General features: G+C 40.6%; 1 protein-coding gene across 2 annotated transcripts in view; it reads right to left on the bottom strand.

The window, feature by feature from the left end:
- The window catches only part of DRC11 (dynein regulatory complex subunit 11), a 157,238-nt gene that overhangs the window by 65,245 nt on the left and 65,508 nt on the right, over window positions 1-26,485 (bottom strand). For both annotated transcript variants that reach the window (XM_074968154.1, XM_074968156.1), the window contains one exon: window positions 11,725-11,809. In XM_074968154.1, coding sequence (XP_074824255.1) covers window positions 11,725-11,809 — 85 coding nt within the window. The remainder of the gene's footprint in view (window positions 1-11,724; window positions 11,810-26,485) is intronic.

Raw genomic sequence — 26,485 nt, 5'->3', positions numbered from 1 at the left:
GGCATTGCCAGCAGATCGAGGGACGTGATCGTTCCCCTCTATTTGACATTGGTGAGGCCTCATCTGGAGTACTGTGTCCAGTTTTGGGCCCCACACTACAAGAAGGATGTGGAAAAATTGCAAAGAGTCCAGCGGAGGGCAACAAAAATGATTAGGGGACTGGAACACATGACTTCTGAGGAGAGGCTGAGGGAACTGGGATTGTTTAGTCTGCGGAAGAGAAGAATGAGGGGGAATTTGATAGCTGCTTTCAACTACCTGAAAGGGGGTTCCAAAGAGGATGGATCTAGACTGTTCTCAGTGGTACCAGATGACAGAACAAGGAGTAATGGTCTCAAGTTGCAGTGGGGGAGGCTTAGGTTGGATATTAGGAAAAACTTTTTCACTCGGAGGGTGGTGAAACCCTGGAATGCATTACCTAGGGAGGTGGTGGAATCTCCTTCCTTAGAAGTTTTTAAGATCAGGCTTGACATCCCTGGCTGGGATGATTTAGTTGGGGATTGGTCCTGCTTTGAGCAGGGGGTTGGACTAGATGACCTCCTGAGGTCCCTTCCAATCCTGATATTCTATGATTCTATGAAAAGGATGGAATGCAAGCAATATGAGCAAAGGTTATCTTTAATTTGGAAAAGAGGCCAATATGTGGGGGACATGATAGTGGTCTTCAAATATGTGAAAAGCTGCCATAAAGAGACAGAGAAAAATTATTCTCTCTTGCCACAGAGGGCAGGACAAGAGGGAATGGGTTCAAACTACACCATGGAAGATTTACATTAAATCTCAGGAAAAACTTCCTAACTGTAAGAACAGTAAGACAATGGGACAAACTATGTAGGGAAGTAATGGAAGCTCCTTCATTGGAGGTTTTCAAAAGAAGGTTGAATAGCCATCTGTCTTGGATGGTTTAGACACAACAAATCCTGCATCTTGGCAGTGGGTTCGACTTGATAACACCTGCAGTCCCTTCTAACCCTATAGTTCTATAATTTTATGATTCTAAGCGAAAAAACAGGAAAAAGGAGGAATCCTAATAGGAAGTACCAAAGACAGGTTCATACACAAATGCATCCCAAGAGAGGGTATTAAGGCTCAAATTTATCAAGGAAAAGCAGGTTATTTCAAAGTGAACAAACATATGAGTCATCACAATCAAGCATTTATTTGCAGTGGTCTTGCTTTTTTTGTTTGCAACATAGGTAATGTAAGCTAGTCTCTTATAACAAGACTAGGGTGACCATACATCCCAGCACAAAGGGCTTTGTCTTATATATGCCTGAAAAAAAAAGTGTCCTGATTTTTCACACTTGCTATCTGGTCACCCTAAACAGGACTAGCATGAAACTCAAAGGAAGAAGATGACATTTTCCATCATGAATGGTAATGTCCCAGATGGCTGGAACTGTATAGAATGTTAGAATAATACTTATAGACCAGGGATCGGCAACCTTTGGCACATGGCCCATCACGGAAAGACACTGGTGGGCTGGGATGGGAACCTGCAGCATCCACAGGTTCGGCCGATCGCAGCTCCCACTGGCCGCGGTTCGCCGTCCCCAGCCAGTGGGGGCTGAGGGAAGCAGCGCTGGCTGAGGGATGTGCTGGCCGCTGCTTCCCGCAGCCTCCATTGGCAGGGGACAGCGAACCATGGCCAGTGGGAGCTGCAATCAGCTGAACCTGTGGACACTGCAGGTAAACAAATTGTTCCGGCACGTCAGCGGCTTTCCCTGATGGGCTGTGTGCCAAAGGTTGCCGATCCCTGTTATAGATAATGTTGGAGATTTAATTCTCATGTCAGGTAACCAGTGGTAATGATGAAATACAAGCTCTATGACACTGATGTTTAATTGCAAAAATACATTTTAAAAATGCTGACAACACAGGAAAAAATAAAATAGGGAAGACAGAATATTTCTAAGGCTAAAAGAAACATCTATAACAGTAAAATATATTTTCTGAAGAATGCCTTTTAAAGATGCATTAAAGATCTCACAGTGGAAAGAAAGGGAGGAAAATAGACATGGCTATACATTGCAGTCATTGGAATCTCATTAGCGGATTTCCCCAAGCATTCAGTATCTTACATTTAATTAAATATGGTAATTTAAACCCCAAGCACCATTCAGTCATATCTTGCATTTATAAGCAGTGAAGCATTTCATTCTTCTGGATAGATTAACAGAATGACTAGAGTTCAAAATGGGTGTTTATTGTCCCAGCTGGGCTGTTGTATCCAAAACCAACAGAGGTACTCAATATTTCTTCCTAATAACTGAAGTGGTAGTACGATTCCAGAAGTCCAAACTACTTCCACCTCCACCCCCTGCTCTGACTGATAACTAAAGGATAACTGTAACCATTTACAAACAACTCTGGAGTAGATCTATTTATTGAGAATTTTTGTAACTCTGAATGAAAGTTACCAAATATTTTAATTTTAGGCAGCACTTCTGAGTTCTACTGGCATTATTTTAAAAGTAAAGTATCTCCAGACTATGATTAAAGATAGATATTTGTTTTATAAATGTGAATAATGTGATATTGAAAGAGATTGAACAGACTTTCTGTATTCATCGGCCTGCTATAATGGTATTGAATTACTGTCTTGTTTGGCCCAATTTTATAAGGGTGAAAAATAAGAATCTTGGTTGAGATTTTCAAAGTTGAATAGTGGATTGTCACACAATTAATGGTGCAAGAGTGATCATCTCTTGCTTTACCCGGAGACCTAGGGACTCTGCACTGAGTGCGTGATTCTTCTAATCCTTGGTGTAAATGGGCCTAGACTAGTCACTCATCCAGATACAGGACTACACTGATGTCTGAGCTGAGCATTAATCACTGCCAGCTGCTTGATAAATACTGTTGTAGCAGTAAAAAAGCTAAAAGGCTCATGCTATTAATGGTCACCCAGCACATAAGAACAGATATATCTGCTATGAGCTAGTCTGAGGGCTCTGTGAAAGTAGGCACTTTATAAACTGAGTTTCTCAGATCAGACTTTAGAGGAAAGTGGAATGAACAGTAGTGACAAAGGGACATGGGGGATCAAGACCCCAAACAGAGTGTAGCCATATTCTGGGTGGAGTTTACCTACCTCTAATAAACACCGAGGGGGGTTGTGTCTTCTTAACACTTTGGCATAATTTCTATAGCTTGTCATGCCAGAAGGTCTCATTACACTAAAACTATGAAGCAGTGACAGAAATTACTGTCAGTATGTGGAACCTGAACTCTCTGAAGAAGCCGTTCAGTTTCCAGAGGTTAATGATGGCACAAAGACCTTCTTTCCTCTTCCATATGAGGAAGTACCATGAATAGAAGCCTTTCCCTCTGTATTTCTGAGATGCTACATCTACAGCCCTACTCCCACTCTGCTCTGAACAGTTCTTCATGAGAGAGATTCCTGAAAAGAATGGAGGGGAACACACTGGGATGTGGCATGGAGTGGAACTGGATTGCATATCCAAGCTGAATGGTCTATAGTACCCAACGGTCCATAGTAATTCCACTTTAGGCTACAAGAAAATCGAGTAAACCGTCCCCAAAAGGAGGGGGAAAGGAACTGGAAGTTAAAACTAGTATTGGGCTCCTAAGCAACCCATCATATCTGCAGCCTTTCTCCTGAAGGAAAGCATGCTGGAAAAAGCCATTCTTTTCTTGAAATGTTTCAGAGTAACAGCCGTTTTAGTCAGTATTTGGAAAAAGAAAAGGAGTACTTGTGGCACCTTAGAGACTAACCAATTTATTTGAGCATAAGCTTTCGTGAGCTACAGCTCACTTCATCAGATGCATACTGTGGAAAATACAGATGATGTTTTATACACACAAACCATGAAAAAATGGGTGATTATCACTATAAAAGGGGGGGAGAGTGATCACTACCTTTTGTAGTGATAATCACCCATTTTTTCATGGTTTGTGTGTATAAAACATCGTCTGTATTTTTCACAGTATGCATCCGATGAAGTGAGCTGTAGCTCACGAAAGCTTATGCTCAGATAAATTGGTTAGTCACTAAAGTGCCACAAGTACTCCTTTTCTTTTTTCTTGAAATGTTTTAGATTGTCCTTCCACTTCTGATGTTGCCAAGGCCTCCTCTTCTGGGATTGATGCTGGAAACCTGAAAACACCAGGTAAGGTTTCTGATACTTGATAGAAGATATTGATTCAGGCCAGAAAAGAAAGACAGAAGTAGTCCCAGAAACCTAGAGGCACATTTTTCTTAGTGTCTTGTCCATTTTGAGGCTGAAAAGACCTTCCCTTTCTAATAGGAGGTCCTCCACACAGGCCTAAAGGCCTTGACTACTCAGGTTGCATCAGTTTTAATTAAAATAAATATTTAAATTGCTGTAGTTAAATCCGTGCAAACCCCTTAAATTGAGCTAGGAGTACCAATTCAAATTGCTGACGCCAGTGTATGAGTCAGGGTGTCCGAAAATCCAAATCCACCTGTAGAAATTGCTTGAATGCTAATGTGCTACTAAGCCACTAATCCTCAGGAAACTGGTTGATTAAAGACAGCATCTTTCCTGAAGGTGAAACTGGCACTTAGCCATGATGGCTCAGTAACTGGCCAAACAGATATTTGGCGTAGACTTTCTGCTCCCTAAATGTAAATCTCTTTGGCATCCTTCTTGATGAGAAGGCCTGACCTGCCTTGGACTTCTCATCCCTTCATTGACTGATACTACCAAAGAACCAAGAATAAGATGGGGTAGGAAATAATGATGCTGTGGCACCTGAGAAAGGCAATCTACCTCTTAAATGTGGAACTTAGATTTATAGTAATTAATGAAGAGCCAGATTTGCAAAAGTATTTAGGTACCTAAAGATGCAATAGGTGCCTCGTGGGGTTTCCAGAAATGCCTAACTCCCATTCACTCTCCTGGGCCCAATGAATATTTAATTAGGTAGACATAGTAGAACAGCTCCAACAGGAGAGATTGAGAGGTACCTGCCCCAGAATACCCCATAGCCCAGTGGTTAAGGCACTCTCCTGGGAGACCTAAATTCAAATCCCTGCTCCACATTATTTCCCCCCCTTCCCCCCTCGTTTTTCATGAAAAGCCACTAACCTGGCCTAGGTACCTAACTCCGGGAGGTTTATGGCTGTGAATTCCAAGTAGAGAGATGCTTCTAACTACTTTGGAGGGGTGGGGCTTAGGCCATACCCCTCTCCTTGGCATTTCCTACTGGGTCGCTCACCATGCTGATTTTTGTGAATCCCTGTCTCCATGCATTGTACAAGGATCCCGGGCCTGAACTCAGGCTTGTGAATTCCACTAGGCAGCAGGGTGCTTAACAGCTAGGTATTGCAGTGCCTAACCCCCCTTGTGAATCCCACCCTCAGTGACTTGCCCAAGTTCATCCAAGAAGTCTATGATATTGCAGGGATTGCCTAACTCCCAGATTAGTGCCCTACAACTGGACCATCCATTCTTTCTCTTGTATTTGTTGTATGTAACGTACAGACCCCTGTTAATGCTTCTTTTGCTTAAATAAACTAAATTACAGGTCCTTTTATATGCTGAATATTCCTGTTAAGGTGGTGCCATTGTATGTCAGTTATTCATGGTACTTAGGATAATCATATTTCCATTAAGTGTGGCAGAATTAGAAGCCTCAAAATCCCATCATGCTGCTTGCAGTTAACACTTTGGATTCACTCCATTTGAGAAATGAATTCCCTTAGCTACCTTTAAGTTTGTTTTCTCTTGGTAAGGCATGTTTGAACACTGTTTACACTCCAATGTGCATTTACACACAAAACCTAAGCTTTTAAACCTTTAAAAGCAGCCACAGGGATTTGTACCTTGCAGGAATGGATCCAAGATCATGAGTGAGATTCTGTGGGTCTCCATGGACTTTGCAAAGTCTTTGTTTTGAGGGTCTGCCACACTTTGTGATCAATGGCAGATTAACACAGTAGTCTAGTTTTGCAGACACTGTTCAAATCTGGTTTAACTCACAAGCACAGCTAGCTTAGTGCTTTGCCTACTCCCCAGTAAACAGCTGAAACTTTGGGTGGCTTGGTTTCTGTGTGGTTAACTTGAGGTACTTAGGTCCTGATGTTCTGGGGTGCATGATCAGCACCTCTGAAAATCGCCCAAGGTTTCTTAAGTTGGGCACCCATAATTAGTGGGAAATGTAGAAAATCTGGGCCTATGTAATTTGGCACAATTTTCAGTCTGTGTTCACTGCCTGAACCTTTTGTAAGCAGTGTGTTGCAGGTCAGGACTAAGTGCATTTGCAGAGCTATAGGAAACTCTTGTTCTATAGAAACTCCAGAATCTGTAAAAAGAAAAGGAGTACTTGTGGCACCTTAGAGACTAACAAATTTATTTGAGCATAAGCTTTCGTAAGCTACAGCTCACTTCATCGGATGCATGTAGTGGAAAATACAGTGGGGAGATTTTATATACACAAAGAACATGAAACAATGGGTGTTACCACACAGACTGTAACCAGAGTGATCAGGTGAGGTGAGCTATTAGCAGGAGTACATGGCAGTGGGGCATTGCTGGCACATGATGGCATACAACCGCATTTGCTCCAACCCTCAGACAGAGACAAACACCTACACAACACAAGATCTCTATCAAGCGTTCTTACAACTACAATACCCACCTGCTGAAGTGAAGAAACAGATTGACAGAGCCAGAAGAGTACCCAGAAGTTACCTACTACAGGACAGGCCCAACAAAGAAAATAACAAAACACCACTAGCCATCACCTTCAGCCCCCAACTAAAACCTCTCCAATGCATCATCAAGGATCTACAACCTATCCTGAAGGATGACCCATCGCTCTCACAGATCTTGGGAGACAGGCCAGTCCTTGCTTACAGACAGCCCCCCAACCTGAAGCAAATACTCACCAGCAACCACACACCACACAACAAAAACATTAACCCAGGAACCTATCCTTGCAACAAAGCCCGTTGCCAACTGTGTCCACATATCTATTCAGGGGACACCATCATAGGGCCTAATCACATCAGCCACACTATCAGAGGCTCGTTCACCTGCACATCTACCAATGTGATATACGTCATCATGTGCCAGCAATGCTCCTCTGCCATGTACATTGGCCAAACTGGACAGTCTCTACGTAAAAGAATAAATGGACACAAATCAGATGTCAAGAATTATAACATTTAAAAACCAGTCGGAGAACACTTAAATCTCTTGGGTCACTCGATTACAGACCTAAAAGTGGCAATTCTTCAACAAAAAACCTTCAAAAACAGACTCCAACGAGAGACTGCTGAATTGGAATTAATTTGCAAACTGGATACAATTAACTTAGGCTTGAATAAAGACTGGGAGTGGATGTGTCATTACAAAAAGTAAAACTATTTCCCCATGTTTATTCTCCCCCCCACCCCCGCCCCTGTTCCTCACACGTTCTTGTTAACTGCTGGAAATGGCCCACCTTGATTATCACTACAAAAGGTACCCCCCTACCCCCCCCACACTCTCCTGCTGGTAATAGCTCACCTTACCTGATCACTCTTGTTACAGTCTGTGTGGTAACAGCCATTGTTTCATGTTCTCTGTGTATATAAAATCTCCCCACTGTATTTTCCACTACATGCATCTGATGAAGTGAGCTGTAGCTCACAAAAGCTTATGCTCAAATAAATTTGTTAGTCTCTAAGGTGCCACAAGTACTCCTTTTCTTTTTGTGGATACAGACTAAGATGGCTGCTACTCTGAAACCTGCCATTATCCAGAATCTGTCTTTCACATTGTAGGTATTACAGTTCAAAGTATTGCTTAACAAGTGAACAGAACATTCCATATGGGGTGTATGTGAATGTTTCAATATATGATTACATTAACACGCACACAAATAATGTGGTTCAAGATACCTTGATAAAATATGATGTAACTCTCCAAACTGAGGCTTTCATAGGTATAATGGGGGTATCTAAAGCATTGCTATTTATACCTGTACAAACTGACTGTCTGAATATATGAACTATTTTAGTTTCATGGTGCTGATTAATAATAATTATGATCATTTGTATTGTGGTATTGCAAAGAGTCTCCAGTCAGGATGACGCACATATGTTTGCACAGCAGACAGCACATAATCCCCCCGCCCCATTACTGCCTTCACATTATAAAGCTGAAATTACAGTAATTCAGAACTGACGTTCTATTCTTGACACATACATTTAATTTGCAACCAAAAATCCCAGGAAGCAGATTCTTTCATTTCTTAAGCTTCTGAATGTTGGAAGTAATTGGAGGGATGATGTGATTTCTAGACAGCAACTATAGTGGGTTATTTCTAGTGAAGGGTCATTTATTTAAAAGGATTAATTGCAGAAACAAGTTGTCATTTTGTTGGCAGTAGTATAAAAGCAAAGGCAAAAACTGTCTTCATAGAAGGATATAAAAGACATAGGGGATAAAAATCTGAAACAGATGCAGTAAGATTATATTGATTTTCACCAAAATCTTAAATTATTTCCTTAAGGGACAAAAGCCTCTTGTCAACAAAGAAATAATATATTTTTCAGTATAAATAACCAGAAAAATTCCTACAGGGACACCTTTTGCATACTTTATTTTAATTATTATTATTATTATTAATAATATTTTTTATTATTTATATTTTACCATAGTTAAATATATGCACAAAATTACCCTCAAAGTACAAAAGCATAGTTTGTGCAGAAGTAGCAGGCTATATTATAAAGTCAAATAAGGTCATAGTCATCGAAGGATAAAGAAATATTGAATGTGTACTAATGTAGCAATGGTTTGAGAAATGATAAATTTTCATTTTATTTTCCCTGAAGTGTCTTTACCCAAGGCTTTATCAAATGTTCACTTTTAAATACAATCCTGTCTTCATTTTTCATAGAGTTTAACTTGATAGTAACCGGCCTATTCACGGAAGGTAATACATACAAGAGGTGAAGTCCTGGCCCCATTGAAGTCAATGGCAAAACTCCCATTGACTTATATTACCCAGAATACCAAAGTTGAACAAAAACAGTTGCATAGTAACAGGTTTCAGGGTAGCAGCCGTGTTAGTCTGTATCCGCAAAAAGAAAAGGAGGACTTGTGGCGTCTTAGAGACTAACCAATTTATTTGAGCATAAGCTTTCGTGAGCTACAGCTCACTTCATCGGAATGCATCTGATGAACTGAGCTGTAGCTCACGAAAGCTTATGCTCAAATAAATTTGTTAGTCTCTAAGGTGCCAGAAGTACTCCTTTTCTAGTTGCATAGTAGTTGTTCTTCCGGCATCAACAGTATGTTGAGTCAGACAAACAGAAGATCCTTTACTTATATATTTGACAGTTAGGTAGGAAATTCATTAACATACTTCAATACCCTCTCTATAGGGCAAACATATTCTGAATATCTGAGAGAACATGGGTCATATTCTGATCGCAATTATACTGATCTTAAGGAGAAAAATGGAGGCAGAAATTATGTCAAATTGGATAATTTGATAATGTTGCCAGCAGAAATAGGTGTATTTTACTTTTGTATTGTTTTCCTTTAGTGCAGGGAGAAAACAGATAGTAACACAATCTCTCAAACTGTTGTTCCAGGTTTTTGAATTCCTATATTTATAATGTAGTGATGAAGCAGATGCCCAAGAAACATAGCAAAATAAATGAAGATAGGAATTAAAAGCTGGGGAAAAAACATACTCCAAAATCTACTGCAAATCAGTATTTCTTGGTGGTACCATTTCTTGTCATATTTTCTTTTTGTTCTTTTTGTTGGCAGGGGCAGGTCTAATTATCCTCATGTCCCCTGAAGGTATCTCTAATAACAAGCAATACCTGCTGGGCAGCTCCCTGCTGCTTAGAACAGCCTACAAAGCCCTCTTGACTCCAGCATATGTTTCTGCTTTAAAACCTGAAAAACTTAATGGACTGTTTTTCCTCATTCTGTCTGGGACTGAACAACAATGAGGTTTAGATAGAGAGACTGGCAGGCTGACCCTAGCAAACTGTGAGCTAGAGTATGCCAGACTTCAGTTTTGGTGAGACTCAGAGACCTACTTCTTATTATTTTCCTTATTCTGAGCAAAGTAACTGACTTTGAGAGCACTCTGCCTTAGGCTAGGTGAGTCAATATTTACACTTGTGAAAAACAGAAATATTTACCATTGACCTATCCCCGGCTCTTCTGTTGGATTTTCCAGAAAACAATTACATTCAAATCATGTTTCATTATAGTTTCATTAAATAAGATAAACAATTGCATGCAGTTAATAAAGACAATAATCTTGAGGAACGGGAAACTTTATTTTAATAACCAGACATCAAGTTGTATTTTTTCCTCAGCCCACTAGTAGCCAGCCAGTCTGGTTTGCTCGGTGGGTCAAATTCTACTATCGTGTAAAGGAGTTCCCAAGGGTTATTTCCTCAACAGATTCATCATCCAGCTAAGGTCACTTTTGATGGAGGAAATGGCTCTGAGTGCCAACCTCTGCCTTTGCTATGCCAACTGAGCTTAATCACATTCTCCATGTGACACCTTGATGGTCAAGGAAAGAGATTACAAGCTGCTTTTATTAGTCAGAGGGGCCAGAAAAGGGTTTTTATAGGAAAAGCAACTGAGAGGGGTTGCAAAAAGGTGTAAGATAAACTAAGCCTCTTCACTCACTTTAACTTAAACCTTTTTATTGGCCAGTGGCAGTAAATTAAAGCAACTTAAGCCTGGTGTATATTAGAAACCTTTATCCGGTTTAACTAAATATTTTAAAATCAATGTACTTAGACTAGTGCAAACACCTAATGTAGAGACATAAGAGTGCTTACTTAAAATGATTTAGCTTAATTTGGTAATTTACTGATGCGACCTAAACTGCTTAAAACGAGGTTTAAAATGGATTAAATGTACCTACATTGGGGGTTTGCATCAGTCTAATTGAATACATTTTAAAAAATTTATTGAGGTAAACTGGTGTAACTCTTCTAAGAGACTTCTTTGCCCTTAGACTCTCTTACACTCGCTTATCAATGTGTAATTACATACTTTACATATCACCTTCAAATGTGGCTTAGAAGCTATATATGCTATATGGGAATGAATCTCTGCTTATGAAGGCAAAGGAGTAATGGAAACTCTAAATTTACTTGCTTAAGAAAGTAAATAAGGAAGTGTTATTTCCTCCTTCTCATAGCACAACAGCTAGGGGTCACCAAATGAAATTAATAGGCAGCAGGTTTAAAACAAACACAAGGAAGTATTTCTTCACACAATGCACAGTCAACCTGTGGAACTCTTTGCCAGAGGATGCTGTGAAGGCCAAGACTATAACAGGGTTCAAAAAAGAACTAGATACATTGATGGAGGATAGGTCCATCAATGGCTATTAGCCAGGATGAGTAGGGATGGTGTCCTGAGCCTCTGTTTGCCAGAAGCTGGGAATGGGCGACAGGGGATGGATCACTTGATGATTACCTGTTCTGTTCACTCCCTCTGGGGCACCTGGCATTGGCCACTGTCAGAAGACAGGATACTGGGCTAGATGGACCTTTGGTCTGACCCAGTATTGCCGTTCTTATGTACTTTGAGTACATACCCATTGCCATCCCAATAACAAGTTTAATTAAAAAATTTTAGAGCAGTGGAGACCATTGCTATAAAATCTCACTTGGGTAGGTGTGGACACTTTTGTTTTTCTTAATTTCAACCTCTAAGCATTTTATCCCCTTTTGAGGGGGGAGAGTCATTAAAATACCTGATCTGGGGTTTTTTGAGAAAAAATAGCAGTTGAACCTCCCTCCTCTTCATTAGGGTAGTCAGGAAACTTGCCTGTAATATGCCTGCATGCAAAACAAAAGAAGACTCAATTAAAATACAATATCTGCCAATCCTGTTATTAATCTGATAACACCAATGTGTTATGGAGAGTCATCCCATCATCATACTCAAGATTGAAAGAATAGCATCACCTTCTAAGGCAGATATTCACGCAGCAAATTCATTGTCTTTCTGTTATGTTTGTACAGTACCTTGTCTATGATTGGAGTCATTAATTACTATTGCAATAAACATAACATATAAAAATACATCCATTATAATTGCAGGCACTTTTGCTTGCATACTGAACAATTTCTATTTACACATGTATAAATAGCATCAGATGGAAAAACTGGTTCCCTGCATTTGCAATAAATCAACATACATGTAAAAAAGGATTTTCTCATTTATACTACAAAAAGTTTTTAGAGGCCAGTTGAAAAATGGCCCTTAGAACCAAAAAAGAAGCATAGATCATCTGTTCTGTTAAATGTTAGGCCACATTTGATTTTACAAACATGTTTTATCTCTAAGATAAGTAAGGATTCATTCAAATTTTTGACTCAGTGAAAAAGTTTAATATTGTATTAGATGCAGCTCCTATGTTTGCATAATGCTAAGAGTTTGACTTAAAGCGGATAAATGCCAGAGCATTTGACATTAAGGTGGTTACTGCTTTATTATTAATGCTAGGTGAAGGGAAAAAATGACAATGTGAACTAAAGGTGAAGAATCAGACTGAACTCAACCCCTTTAAGCAATTTACTATAAACGCGTATTACAAAAATGTTTTATTTTGGTATTTTTGTTTACTTTTTATTTAAAAATAATTCATAGATACAAATGGATGTTACTTTCCTGAGAGACAAAAATTCTGTTTCTTGAGCAACAGACTAGGTAGGTTTTCAAAAGCGTTGACTGTGAGAGGCATTTTTTTTTGTTAAAAGTTGCAAAAAATCTTTTTAAGATAATTACGGTGAATCCAAATATGGTTGTTACCAATCTGTATGTTGTGTATAAAGGCCTCACAAACAAAGAAACATAGAAATGGCTGGAGTGTAAATCTTTATTTCCTTTTGTCGAGGATTAACATACTTCAGTTGGACCTTAATGAACAATACGATATAATGAAAGTGAGCAAATAATATGCACAACCTTTTTATAAAGCTATTGGATTTCAGTTTCTAATTTGTAAGAGGTGCTAGAAATATTTTAATATGTTATACAACCATGAAAGAGCATGTTTGCATGGCTCTTATCATTTGAACATTTGCACCCTGAAACAAAAGCGTTCAAGCTAATTTAAAGATCAGAAATACAACACATAATCTGAAAACACCCGTTTTTAAAACAAGTGAAAATATTTCTTGATTCAACCTTAAGTAAACATTTTAATGCACACAAGTTAAGCGCACATCTTAATGTACTATTCCAAGAAATGTTGGTATGCAGTGGCAGATTGAATCAGTCTTATTAGGTCACATATTATGGCACAGCTATTTATTTGACAGTACTGTCCTGGTGAACTGTCATGTACATTGACACACCCTTGTTCCAGTTCTCTACATTTGCAATCTCCTGTACAAACAAGTTGCACTGTCCTGCACCTACATCACTGACTTCTGCACCCTGTTGGGCAGCCACAGAATATTGCCTCCATGCAATCTGCTGGCATTGGTGGCTGTTACATGAGCTGTCCTCCGATTTCCAACCCATTGTATCTGGAGGAGGAAATATAGGATTTTGGGGCAGTGGGACTGTCTCCAAGCTAGTGACTGGTAGTGAGCTCTCTGCATGTGAACAAAAAGATCCTCACTTGTTGGAGGTAAAGCGTCTTATAACGACATGTCTGTGAACAAAATAACATGTGCTTTGTCAGTGCTGTGGACCTCTGGCATGCCATACATTTTATAAATAAACTCTTCTGCACTTTTCACCTCCTTTGAGTCTAGGCCACATTGTACAAGACAGTTAGAAGCTGATGGTGTTGTTGAAAAACTTTACATGAGGTCTTCTTGCTTTGTCCGGCAATAAAAGAAGTACCAGTCAGAGCATGAAATGGGAGCAGAGTTTCCAGAACAGTGGGTCCATATTGTACTTTCTCACAAATGGCATGAATAGGAAAGTACTTTGGTTCCCTTGATGTACCAGCTTTCATCCAAAGCTGCCTACATGTCATTTTGCTGTAGCGACCCCCACCCAAAAAACCCCTACATCAGTGTCCCTGGCTGTGACAACCACATTGTCAGCACCACTGTGGACAGTGTAAATCATTCCTGTGTCTGCTTCTTCCTGATGAGCACACACTTGATTAGTGTCAACTATTGCTGTTGAGCACTGTATTTCAGCCTCATCCTGAAATCCACCAGCCAGACTGATGATTTTGTCATACGGTTCTTCTGTCATTAGTTGCTCTTATAAAAATGTTTCAAGGTCCTCCTTATTGTCTGGAAGCTCAATCAAATGCATCCAGTTACTTGGAAGACACACATATTTGACTTCCACCACTCTTCGGATGGATCTTGTACCTCTTTAGCATTTTTCTGTTGTACCACCCTTAACAGATTCCTTGAAGTACCTGTCAAATACAATGTCTATTCTGTGGAAGTCTGCTCCAGTCCTAAGTACTGTTTTTACAAATGTGCCTGCAAGGTCTCCAAATGTTTTGGATGGCTCGCGATGACTTTCCTGTAGCTTGTCCCAAAGCTTGTGTATCTGTCACAAAACAGCGTCTCCCAAAAGGGGTAACTGTTGGTGGGCAGCTGTCTGTACATCACCAAGTACTGCTTTTGTGCTTGTTCTTAGACTGCCATTTGTATGTGCTAATTGCAAAGGGACAGGCATTAACTCATGTTTCAAAATATGTTGCAAATTCACAATCCTGCTGGCTTCATAGTCTGTGATAAATTGCTGAAAAATATTTCTGTCTGCCTTCATGCTTGAGGCTTTTTCTTTGACTTCTTTCCCTACCTCATATATCATGAAAAAATTTGGAGCATTATTTGTTGGCAGTGGATCATGAATGTGTACATGTTCAGGTTCTCCCTCTTGTTCCATAAGCCATTTCTCCACAAAGCTTTCCAATTGCATTTGTTGTAGGAGCTATGCCTTCAACAGTGTGTCTTGTATGGCTTCAGCAGCCAGATCTTTTGTTGCAATATTTTGCAACGAAAAGTATGATTCCTACCTGGAGAAAATCTTGAACCTCTGAAGTGTTCATAAGAATGCACTCTCATCTTCTTTGTCACACTGCTTGTTTGGCTTTCTTGACTCTGTAACAGGTGAACCACTCGCTGCTAGGGCACCTCCTAGCTGGCTGTTCTGGGGATTAGCTTCATCCAGGTCTGGTACACCCTCCGGTTGGCAGTGCACATGAATGAGCAACCCTCTCTCTTTTTCTGTCTTGGAGACTCAGGGTGCTCTCTCTTCATGGCTTGGCTGTTTGGCCAGGTCACTGTGTGTTTTCCCCTTCCGGGAAGTTATCAAAGCCTCTCCATCCAAAGTGGCAGTCTTCTCCCTCACTGCCCTGACTGTGCCACTTCCTCAGTGGGTGGTAGGGGAACCCAGGCCTGCCCTCTACTCCAGGTTCAGTTCAGGCACTCTCTAATCAGTGACCAAGGTCTGCAATGTCCTACCTTGCTGCAATTTTCCTGAGCCTTTTCCTGCTCCGCCTCTCTCAGGATTTTGCTCCATCACCCTTCTGAATAAACTATTCCTTCATGGCCTAGCTCCCCTGGGGTTTTTACTCCCCTGCTGAGTTTCCTTCCTTCTGAGTGTCCTCCTGACAGCCAGAGAGTGGCTGCAGGCTCCTTCACTGCAGCCCTTTCCCATTGCCAGCTTCCTGGGTTTATACTAACCCTACCTGTTCCTTCTCAGTTGGGTGGCTTCATCAACGATTCACGAATAAGTTGGTCATCCAAACCAACATGGAACATGACTCTGGTGTCCGCTGTGATAGGGACTCTCAGGTTGTAAGAAAAGGCAAGTCTGCTGAGAGCTGAGTGTTGGCAATGCCTACAATTCCACGTCCTTTCTTTCCTGTGCCATTAAGCTACTCTTGGCTCTGATCAGGGTTCACTTGATTGAACTTCTGACATGATCTCTTGACAACAAAGTTCCTTTGCAGGAACTCCTCGAGCACTTCAGCTAGTAGCTGATTCATTTCTGCAATGCAGGTGGCATCCCACTTTGCATAATTTGTGTGTTCATATCACATGAAGAATGGCAGTATACGCTTGAAGGTGAAGAGGTGTATCTCCCAATTTCTTTCTCTCTGGGGATGGGGGAACATGAGCAGTAGGGCCACCATTTCCATGTACTGTCACCAAAACCTGAAGTTCACACTACCTTGACCTTTGGTGCTCAGAAATGTGGATGTGAGATTTCAAACTCTTTCAAGTACAAATGGACGTGATCTCACTATAAGAATGTGACTGATGAGCTTTGACAATATCCTCTTCGCACTCTTGATCGTGCACTGCTATAAACTCCAAGAGTTGTGAAAGAAGCAGGTACCACAGTAGCTTGAAATGTCAGTTTGTGGGCCCGTGTTGCCTTAATGTGAGACTTGCCATTCATAGCTTGCTCTGCAGAGTTTGGACCAAGAACTCTACTTTCAATCTACTGCAAGTCCTGAAGCCTGTGTGTGCTGGCCTATAAGTTCATCCCTCCTAATCATGGAAAAGCCACTCTCTCTACTCTGGTGTGGCCCATTTTAGTTCCATCAGTTTACGGTACAGTTTCATCAACAGTTAGACCCACAAACTGCAGCCCAAGCACAAACATGTGCACATGTTTGTATCTCCATACAGGAGTACTGAGGGTGTCTAGTTTATGGGAAGAAGCTTGAATGATTGGCAAGTATCCAGTGACAGTTATTTCTGGTTCTGTTGTGTACAACTGGTTGAAATAGGTCCATTCGCCTCTTGGGTTCTCATTTTGATATTTAATGATAAAGCTAAATATCAGTAGCTCTTGTCTGCACTGCAGTTTTGCACTGTTCTTCGGAGTCTGAGTACCACTCTTTGCAAACATGGTCCTTGAATACTGGTTTAGGTTTACCATTTCTTACATTGGCTGCTTTGATGGTGTGGATTGCATCAGGAACATTGAGCATGCTGCTGTTTAGATCATTCAACATTTAGATAAGGGGTAGATTCTCTTTGCCAAGCAGCAACTTGGGTTGCTGGTGTGGATTGCATCAGGAACATTGAGCGTGCTGCTGTTTAGATCATTCAACATTTAGATAAGGGGTAGATTCTCTTTGCCAAGCAGCAACTTGGGTTGCATGGAATATGTTCTTGCCATTCAGAGAAGCATCATTTATGGAAATATTGGTGGCTTTATAGTGAACAAACTTCCTGGGAACCAGGCTGGGGGGGAATAACAGTGCCATTCTCAGCATCCATAGTTTGTATGGTTTTCTCTGCAAGGGCTCTCCCCACCTTTAGGATTTCTTCATAACTAATACTGTGGACAGCCTTATGGGAAAAGCTGAACAAGTTGTTTTGACATTATTGCCTGATGGGAGGTACACCCAAGACCAATATGCTTTGGTGTCCCTTTCTTTCCACCACTCACACCATATACAATGTCTTGTGCTAAACTAAGCACCTTGAATTTCCCTAATTCTTGTTTCTCAAAGTTCTCTTCAACAGCATCACAGTCAAGGAGAAATTGGCCTTATACAGCGGGTGAAGGAACATGTACAGCAGCTGAAGGCTATCTGGAGTGCAAGCAACTGCGTCATCCTCACTGACATTGAAACCTTTGTGGCCAGGATCTGACAAAGTATCTCCCCGAATTTTCAATGCAACATGTACCAGTGACAGAAATATGTCGTCTTGGGGCTGGTAAATGCAGGTGGCCATCTCGTCATCAGGGCAAGAATCCATCGTTTGTGAGATGGGTACATATTTATACTTGGATGGAACTAAGAGTGTTCACCTTGATCGATCTCCTGCTGAGAGACAATGAAATAAATCACCCAAGTGAACTTGGAGTTTTCCCTTGAATGATGATCTACGACTGATATAGGAATGGGGAATTTCAATGCCAGTTTCCTTTGCAAGATTGCTGTAATGATGCCAAAACTCAGATACTTTCAAAATATGGCTGCATGCTGAAGCTCATTTTGAAGCCAAAGTATTGCTGTGCCAGTAACTTTGGTACTCTCATTCTTTTGCATTACAGACCTCATAAATGAGATGTAACAAGTCAGGTAGTACCTGCCTTCAGCAGCTATGGGGTCATTTACTCCAGTAAAGAAACACTCATTTTGTGGTCAAATACAGCTGCCTTCATTATCTGTTCACTCATTTTGAATGTAGTTATGAAGGTAAGTCTCTGTTTAGGGCACGCTTCTTGACAAAACAGGCAGCATCGCCAGTCCAAAAGTTTCACAGACCTGGACTGTCTTGTATTACAGACACTGATCTCTTTATTGGGATCACTACATCTTGCCACATATGATACAGCAGCTGCAGATGGTTTTGCTTTCTGTAACCTCTGGATTTTGCCTTTGTCAATGTATTGGGCATAGAAATTTCTGTGCGAGATGACTGATAGTGTCTGTTCTGAATGAAAGCTGGACTCACTTCTGTCAATGGCCTCTCTGTATTTGACATCTCGCAGTTTCTTTCTAATGGCTCTTGCCCTCCTTCTTGTTCATGGGCTTCACGCACATCTTTTTTACTTGATTTTTGGCAAATAATGCAGACACTGTAGGAAACTGGTGCAGCTCTCTTGAAATTTACTACCAGTTCCATCGTTTACTACAACTTGGAACAATATGAGTGCCATAAACCACCACCTCCTCTAACTACTGTTGCTCTCTCTAGTTGTTAAAAACAAAACAAACAAACAAAAACAAAAATACCCATCACCATCACTTCTATGTTAATTCTACTCTCCAAAGCATTATTACTATAAAACAAATATTAAGCATGCAAGAAAATGAAAAAATGATTTCACATATTACAGGAAAAATATCATCTGTGTTATGATTAACTTATTTCTACTATTACAGCATATGGATGACTAAATGTTATAGAAGTTGCAACAGGCGTAAAAACCATGCGGTGTGCCCTCTCATTTCTTTATTTAATAGATGAAAAAGACTTGGGCTCGCGGGACTTGAGCTCTGGCTCTGGGGCTGAAAATTGCTATGTAGGTGTTCGGGCTCAGGCTGGAGCCTGAGCTCTGAGACCCTGGGAGGGTGGAGGGTCTCAGATCTTGGGCTCCAGCCTGAGCATCTACACAGCAATTTTTAGTTCTGTAGCCCAAGCCCTACAAGCCCCAGTCAGCTGCCCCTTGCCAGCCGGAGCCATGCCACGGGGCTTTCATCCCTGTATAGACGTACCCTTAGTGTACTGGCTGAGGAGTTTATTCTGCCCTTTCTTGGGGGACAGAGCCCACTGCACATATGGTCCAATATCCATCCTGATGGGCCTGGGCAGCAGTGGAAAACTTCTACTGGGCATACAGCATTTACTGATCCAGAATGGAGTGGCATGTGTCCTGGCCTGCCTAATATGTGCTAAAATGCTAAGTAGGAATCCTCCCCTGCTTCTGTGCAGCTGTACTTGGTAGGAAAGAGGCTCCCTTCTCCCTTTCCCCCAGTGCACCCATGCAATATATACAGGGTGGCATTTGGCAATAACTGCATATTCAAATAAAGTTTTTCTTTATCTGAAAGATAAGTGACTCCAAAGAAGTTGCTTGGTCTGTTACTTAAATACATATGCACATAAATGCTTTTACAGACATATGCTTTATGTAATTGCTACTGCTGTGTAATTAATTCTAAACTGACACCTGCTTTGAAAATTCTTGGAAACTATTTAATATTCATGACTATAACAGGATTTTTAAATGCTAAAAGCAAGTAAACCAGAATACATGAGATGAGGTGTCAAATTTCAGCCCAGAATGAACTTTTACTTTCTCCATATTATGAACTTTGGCATGAAAAGGCTTACTATGGGAATCCTTCTCCGTTCCAATTCCATGGTGCAAATGGCATGGCTATGTTGTTAGCTAAATATTTCAGATGATATAGCAGCAGACACCTCTAATAAGCAACCAACCCTGATAATCAGAGTGGTGACGAAAAGGACATTACTCTGACTCCCACAGTGTTTCCGTCTCAAAGAGCTGGGGTATGACAGCATTTATTGCAGGCCACAGCCCATTTGTGGAGCACTGGAGATTAATTGAGAACTTCAAACTACTTGCTGTCAGCAAGATCACTCTTCATTAAGAATTTCTAAAAAAAGTATCTGTTCCATGTTTCCCTCTAGTCTGTTCAGTGCTCAGTTCCCACAGAAATATCACTTGAATGTTTTCTCTGCATGCACAATGGTCTCTACATCTGGATGACAGACAGGTCTGGACTAAGACCTTTAGAGGCCCTAAGCACTGAAAAGATTATGGTGCCACCACATATGTAATTCAAAATAAAAACAATACTATACCGTAAAATAAAGTTTTATTTTTCGAAATGACACAAAACTTACATTTATGCTGAAATTAAAATAGCTTCTTTCTAGATTTTCTGATTGCAAAATTCTGGATAAGTTAATCAAAGCTGAGTCGATGAAGCATGTCCGCTTCCATACACAATAGGGAAAGTGAATCAAGTCTGTCCTGACACATTGTTGTTCTCTGAGGATTTTTTATTCTTTTCAGCTGAGAAAAAGAGCATTCTGCGGAGCAGTTAGAAATCATCAATGTTAGAAAAATCCGTCGTGCGATCTCTGCATTTGGAAATACACATTGTATTCTGTCTTTCAGTATTGTGTCATGAAGATCAATGAGACTGAATTTCATTTTTCCTGTTTCATTAAACTTTGCGCGCATATAACAGTGGAACTGCCGTACTTCTCCACAGAGATTCATGTTCAAGTCAACAGGGTAGGAGTCAACTAGCTTTTGGGAACCTTGTGAATATTGTTCGTCAGATAAGTCCATATTGTTTAGAAAAGAAAATCTACTTGATACTTCTTTGTACACTTCACCTCTTCTCTTCATATGAGCTTCAAGTGTATTAATTATAGTGCTGTAAGTAGATACGTGAAATTTGTCTCTAGGATTCAATGCTGTTTCTGTTGCACTGCTATCATTTGCTTGTTTTTTCCTGATTCATTTGCAGGACTGGGCTTCTTTGTAGTTAGTATCAGGCAAGATATCTTTTGATATGTCTTCAAATCTTTCGAAATCATTCCTCAAAGTGTACAAGTGGTCCTCTAATGATTGACAGAGGTCTGCACATGTATTCAAATCCAATTCTTTTTCTTGGAGAGCTTGACTTGTGTGGTAAAAGTGTTGTAAAATTTAATTCCACATGGTCAACATGAATACAAACTCTAGTTCTTGCATCTTGTTCACAATGTTTTCTGCCTCTCATATAGTTTCTCCCTTTTGTGATTGGTCTTCAGCTATACTTTCTAATGCATCCACAATCTTTATGTAGGACTCCAGAATTGCACTTGTTGCCACTGCATGTGCCTCCCAGCAAGTATTAGAAAGAGATTTCAACACACGATCATTGCCCAAATATGTTTTAAGAGCTGCCCATCAATATGTTGAGGCAGAGAAAAATGTATAAAGTAACTGGACTGTTGAGAAAAAACTAACTGCCACCGGACAGCAATCAACAGCACTGCGGCCAACAAGATTGAGAGAGTGTGCAGCACATGGTATGAATATGGCATGTTTATTCTGTTCTAAAAGCTTCTTCTGCATTCCTTGATAACACCCTGACATGTTGGCAGCGTCGTCATAAGATTGACCTCTGCACTTTGAGAAATCTATTTTGCAAACTTGGCACAGATAATGCAGTACTTGATTTGCCATTTCTTCACCAGTATGGCTTTTAAAATTGAGGAATGTTACAAAATCGTTCAACTGGTTTTCCATCGGTGGGAGACACATATCTTAGTACAATACTCAACTGATCAATATGTGAAAGATCAGGTGTAGGGTCGACAGATAAACTGAAGTACCCAGCAGTACTTATTTCATTCACAATAGCTGAACGAACTTTGTTGCTCATTAGACCAATGAGTTCATCACATATTGTCTTGGATAAGTATGATGGGTTATCTTTGCCAGCATTCCCATATTTTGAGATATAGCCTGCTAAAAAAAAAATCTCATTTTTTTTGGTGCCCCCTGCTTTGCTGGTGCCCTAAGCACGTGCTTAGTCTGCCTATTGGGTAATCCAGCCCTGATGACAGATCACTCACAAAATACATGGGCCCTGTGGCCTTTTTGCATTTTTGTTTGTCAAGGAAAGGGGAATAGTGTCCAAAAACACTGTAGTCAGGTAAGTCTTAAAGTAACCAGTTACATAGCGGGGCTTGGGATGGAAAGCTTATACTAGGGTAAGAAGAATAACATTTTGCTTGTACTAGAGTGAGTAATGTACTCAGGAGAGATACTGTATGAATGTAAGACTTTGAAGAGGGACCTGATTCAGTGTCAAGACAAAACTTAATGAATGTGGCACTGTTCTTGTTTTCTCTACATTGCACAGAAATGCAAACTTGCTTTACAGCATCTCATAGAAATGTAAAAACCTCCAGAACTGGATGAAGCAACTCTCATTTTTAACTTGATGATCATATCATCAGGCAAGAATCAAAGAAAGCTCAAGGAAAGTAAGAAAGCAGCGGCATGTGGTACAGTATACTATCAGAGTTTCATATATAGCATACAATTTATTTGTAAAACTGTTTAAAATGAATATGATTGGGAGACATTGATTTGCAAAGAAAAGTTTCCTAGTATGGTCACTGGGTGGGATTGGGTTCAGTGGCTGCAGCAGAAGCCAAATGGAAGATGCTACAGATCACGGTTAGGAAGAAATCACTCTCTGTCCACCATATCTGAGGAGACTAGCAGAGGCAGTAACCTAGAGAATCCCTTGTGCTCACAGGAGAATAAGGATTACCACTTTCTAGTCCTTGAGCAGGGACACAGGCAAGATACCTTGTGGCCCCTCCCTCCACATTGTGCACTTGCATAGCGCTGGACAAAATGAAGCCTCAAATGATCAGGATTTTTCATAAATAAACTGCTTCTGATCAAATCGATGAGTTCTAGAGAGCACCATAGGCAAATATCTTTCCCTCAAACTAGTGAGTCTGGCCCAAGGAACTATGACATGTTTCTGCTGCAAAAGACGATGCATTTCTCAGGGACTGTGGAGAAAGGGGATCTTGGAAAATGAAACAGGAGGGTGATCTGTAAGAGAGCCAAAGCACTTGAGAAATTCATTTCCTTTCTGGAAAGCAGTGATATGCTTTCAGCGGGAATGTAGTACATTTGGCAATCCTTATTTCAGTGAATAGACTTACAGACACATGCTTCAAAAACAGACTCCAGCGAGAAACTGCTGAGCTTGAATTAATATGCAAACTAGATACCATTAACTTGGGTTTGAATAGAGACTGGGAGTGGCTGGATCATTACACATATTGAATCTATTTCCCCATGTTAAGTATCCTCACACCTTCTTGTCAACTGTCCATCTTGATTATCACTACAAAAGTTTTTTTCTCCTGCTGATAATAGCTCATCTTAATTAATTAGCCTCTTACAGTTTGTATGGCAACTTCCACCTTCTCTGTATGTATATATGTATCTTCTTACTATATGTTCCACTGTATACATCCGATGAAGTGGGCTGTAGCCCACGAAAGCTTATGCTCAAATAAATTTGTTAGTCTCTAAGGTACCACAAGTACTCCTGCTCTAAACATTGGGCATTGTTAATCAACAAGTAAGTTAAAATAGCCAATGAGAAAGTTAAAGCAAGGACAAAATGAAAAAAGAGGGATCTCTTTGGGTTAAAGAACTGGAAAAAAGGCCTTATGAGATTCATCCATCACTACTGTAGACATCTCCATATATTTTTGTGCTCATCTGCCCGCTTCACTATTGTGTTACTCTTCCCTTTCCAAAAATGATTCCTCTTATTACTTAGATCTGACATACTAGAATGACTTTCTCAGGCCAAGGACATTAGCTTTTCACCTAGGGACACGTAGGGTGGACTCCCTGACCCTATTTATGTCAATGGAAGTGACTTCAGTAGGGCCAGGATTTTACCAGTTTTGTCTTGGGGCACAAAGTGAAATATGTTTTTGGTTTTAACGAGGCCTGAATGCTTCTTTGACATTACCACGGGAATTGGCACAAATTAGTGTGATTGGAAGTCTGCATACAGGATAGGCCCAAGAGTTGAATGTCAGTACACTTCAATTCTGACTTACAACAAATTCCTACCATACATGAGTGAGAAAACAGGAAGATGCACAGTGGATACATTTGCTCTGCTGGGCTTAAGTCAGTGCACTTTCATGAGCACTACAATGTTAATATTTTCCTCTCTATTCTGTATTGTTCAAAGATGGTTATAGTAAAGGCCCAATATGGATGTTGATTTATGAGAACACAACATTAACTTAAACATTTTCCTAGTAATAGACTCAGCAACTTACTACCTACTCTCCTTACTCTGGCATGGTTTTACATGTATTATTCTTTCATCTTGGTCAGGACTTCTCTATCTAATTGCATAAAAGGCCCTGCCAGAAAAATAAAAAAAATGGTTCTTTTGAGGAAAAGGAATATTTAATTCTTTTCAGGGTAAGAAAGCATGTGGGATTTGTACAAAAGAAAGCACAAGAATAATTTCTGTGCACTCTAGGCAGAAGTTCAGTAGTACAGACTACATCAAATAAAGGACAAAATACAAATAAAAATCCTTTAAAGAAACAAAACCCTATTTGTTATCATACCTGCCAGTTTCTAAAATCCCACCTGCTATGGGCTCAGTGTAACAACTTACATGGTTTGTTTTAGTTTTCTTAACTGTGGCATTTTCCTACATTTTCTTGCTTTTTCTGTTTTTCATTTTTTAAAAAACGCTTTGGAAGCTGCTTCTAAAATAAATCACACATCCAAATGTCGCTCAACAATATATAATGCTTAATTTGCTCACAGCACTTGCCATCTCTAATGGTATGGTATAGGAGTGTATTGTGGATAGCATCACCATTTATGATGTAAGGCCCTGAGCCTCCAAATGCTTTCATGAGTAACATTATGCATGCAAGTAGTTCAGCTGATTTCAATGGCACTATTCACGTATGTGTTTGGAGCACTGGGCCTGTACTTACTATGGTATTTTTCATGTGATGTTTTAAGAAATGTAAAAGGAAGTGTTACCAGGCCAGCGTAACAGGAATAAAAAGATAAAATACTGTCACAAGGGGGGAGCCACAGACACAAATGGACTGTGTGGTGATTAACTGCCAGTATTTTATTAGATGCAACCTTCCTAGAAGTGCCCAAGAAGATAGTTCTTGAAAGAAAAATTTAAGGAATTTTTCAAGATACTTTCTATTTGACCCTCCTATTGGGTCCCTTTCCTCAGTCCCACAGCTAGCAAGCTGGACTTTTGTTGATGCATAACAATACTCCTTTAAGATATGTCTATGCTTTGAGCTGGAGGTCTAGATTCCAGCTCAAAGAGACATATGCAAGCTAGCTCTGACTGAGCTAGTGCACTAAAAATGCAGTGTAGCTGCAGTGGCAGTCCGGGATAGCTGCCCCGAGTCGGTACCCATCTCAGACTCTAGGCATGTACTTGGGGCGGCTTGCCACTCACACGGCAGAGCCTGCACGCTGATGTTAGTGTGCTAGCTTGATCAGAGCTAGTGCAGGTATGTTTCCTCATGCTGGAATTTACACCTCCCACTTTAAGTGTAGACATACCCATGTCCCCACATCTTGCAGTGAAATATTGACTCTCTCCCACCAGAGTGTGAACTCTGGGTAGCTCTGGGTCCAGTCCGTCCCTGCTCCTTCTGGCCCTTCAAGGCCAGGAGCTAGGATGCTAGGACATCAGAGATAAGAAGACCCATTGCATCCCTTTCAGGAAAACCCCCCTCAATACCCTAATGGTGGTCTTGTTTCCCAGCCTGTCTTTCCCCTGCCAGGAGTTATGGTTTCCTTGGCCCCTAATCACACCAGGACTGGAAAACAATGATTTCCTGTCCCTTGTAATGCCTTAAACAAGCCAGATGACCTAAACCCTTTTCATGGGCTAAAAAGCCAAACTCATACTGCAAATTTAGACAAAACCAGAGAAAACTATATTAACTTTACGAAGAAGTGAATAGAAATAAAGTGAGATCAATTGAGAGAATCCTTCCCTCTTCCCTGGCAGGGTGTTGCACTTCCGTATGCTCAGTCCTTGCAATACAAAGTTGTCTCAATCCTACTCCCATTAACTATCAGTGCTGCCAGATCAAGCACATTACAAGGTTCTTCACAGTGCATGGTTTTCTACACCCATACATTGTAACTCTTACTCTGTTCCAAACAGAGTGCAAACTCCATAAGCTGGACTTCAGGACTGGTCAGTGCCAGCAGGATAGCCTACTTGTACTTTGTATTTTGGTGAGGGGTTGTGAGAAGAGAGCAAGAGATGTAATTGTGCTGTAGTTTCCAATGGTTTCATTGTCAGCCAATCAGTAACTGCCTTGACAGTGAAGCACTCATTAGTCTCGGGGTTCTGAGAAAGTGAGTTTCTGAGACCTCCCTTGCAAGAACCCCTGGAGAGGCAGAAGACCTCTCTTTGGTTGCCCCTCTAAGACCCACAAAAAGCATATCCCAGAGGCATTGTT

Source organism: Natator depressus, chromosome 11, assembly GCF_965152275.1.
Source record: "Natator depressus isolate rNatDep1 chromosome 11, rNatDep2.hap1, whole genome shotgun sequence".
Taxonomy (NCBI): Eukaryota; Metazoa; Chordata; order Testudines; family Cheloniidae; genus Natator; species Natator depressus.
The sequence above is the reverse complement of the archived record's forward strand: the minus strand, read 5'-3'. Positions and strand labels throughout refer to the sequence as shown.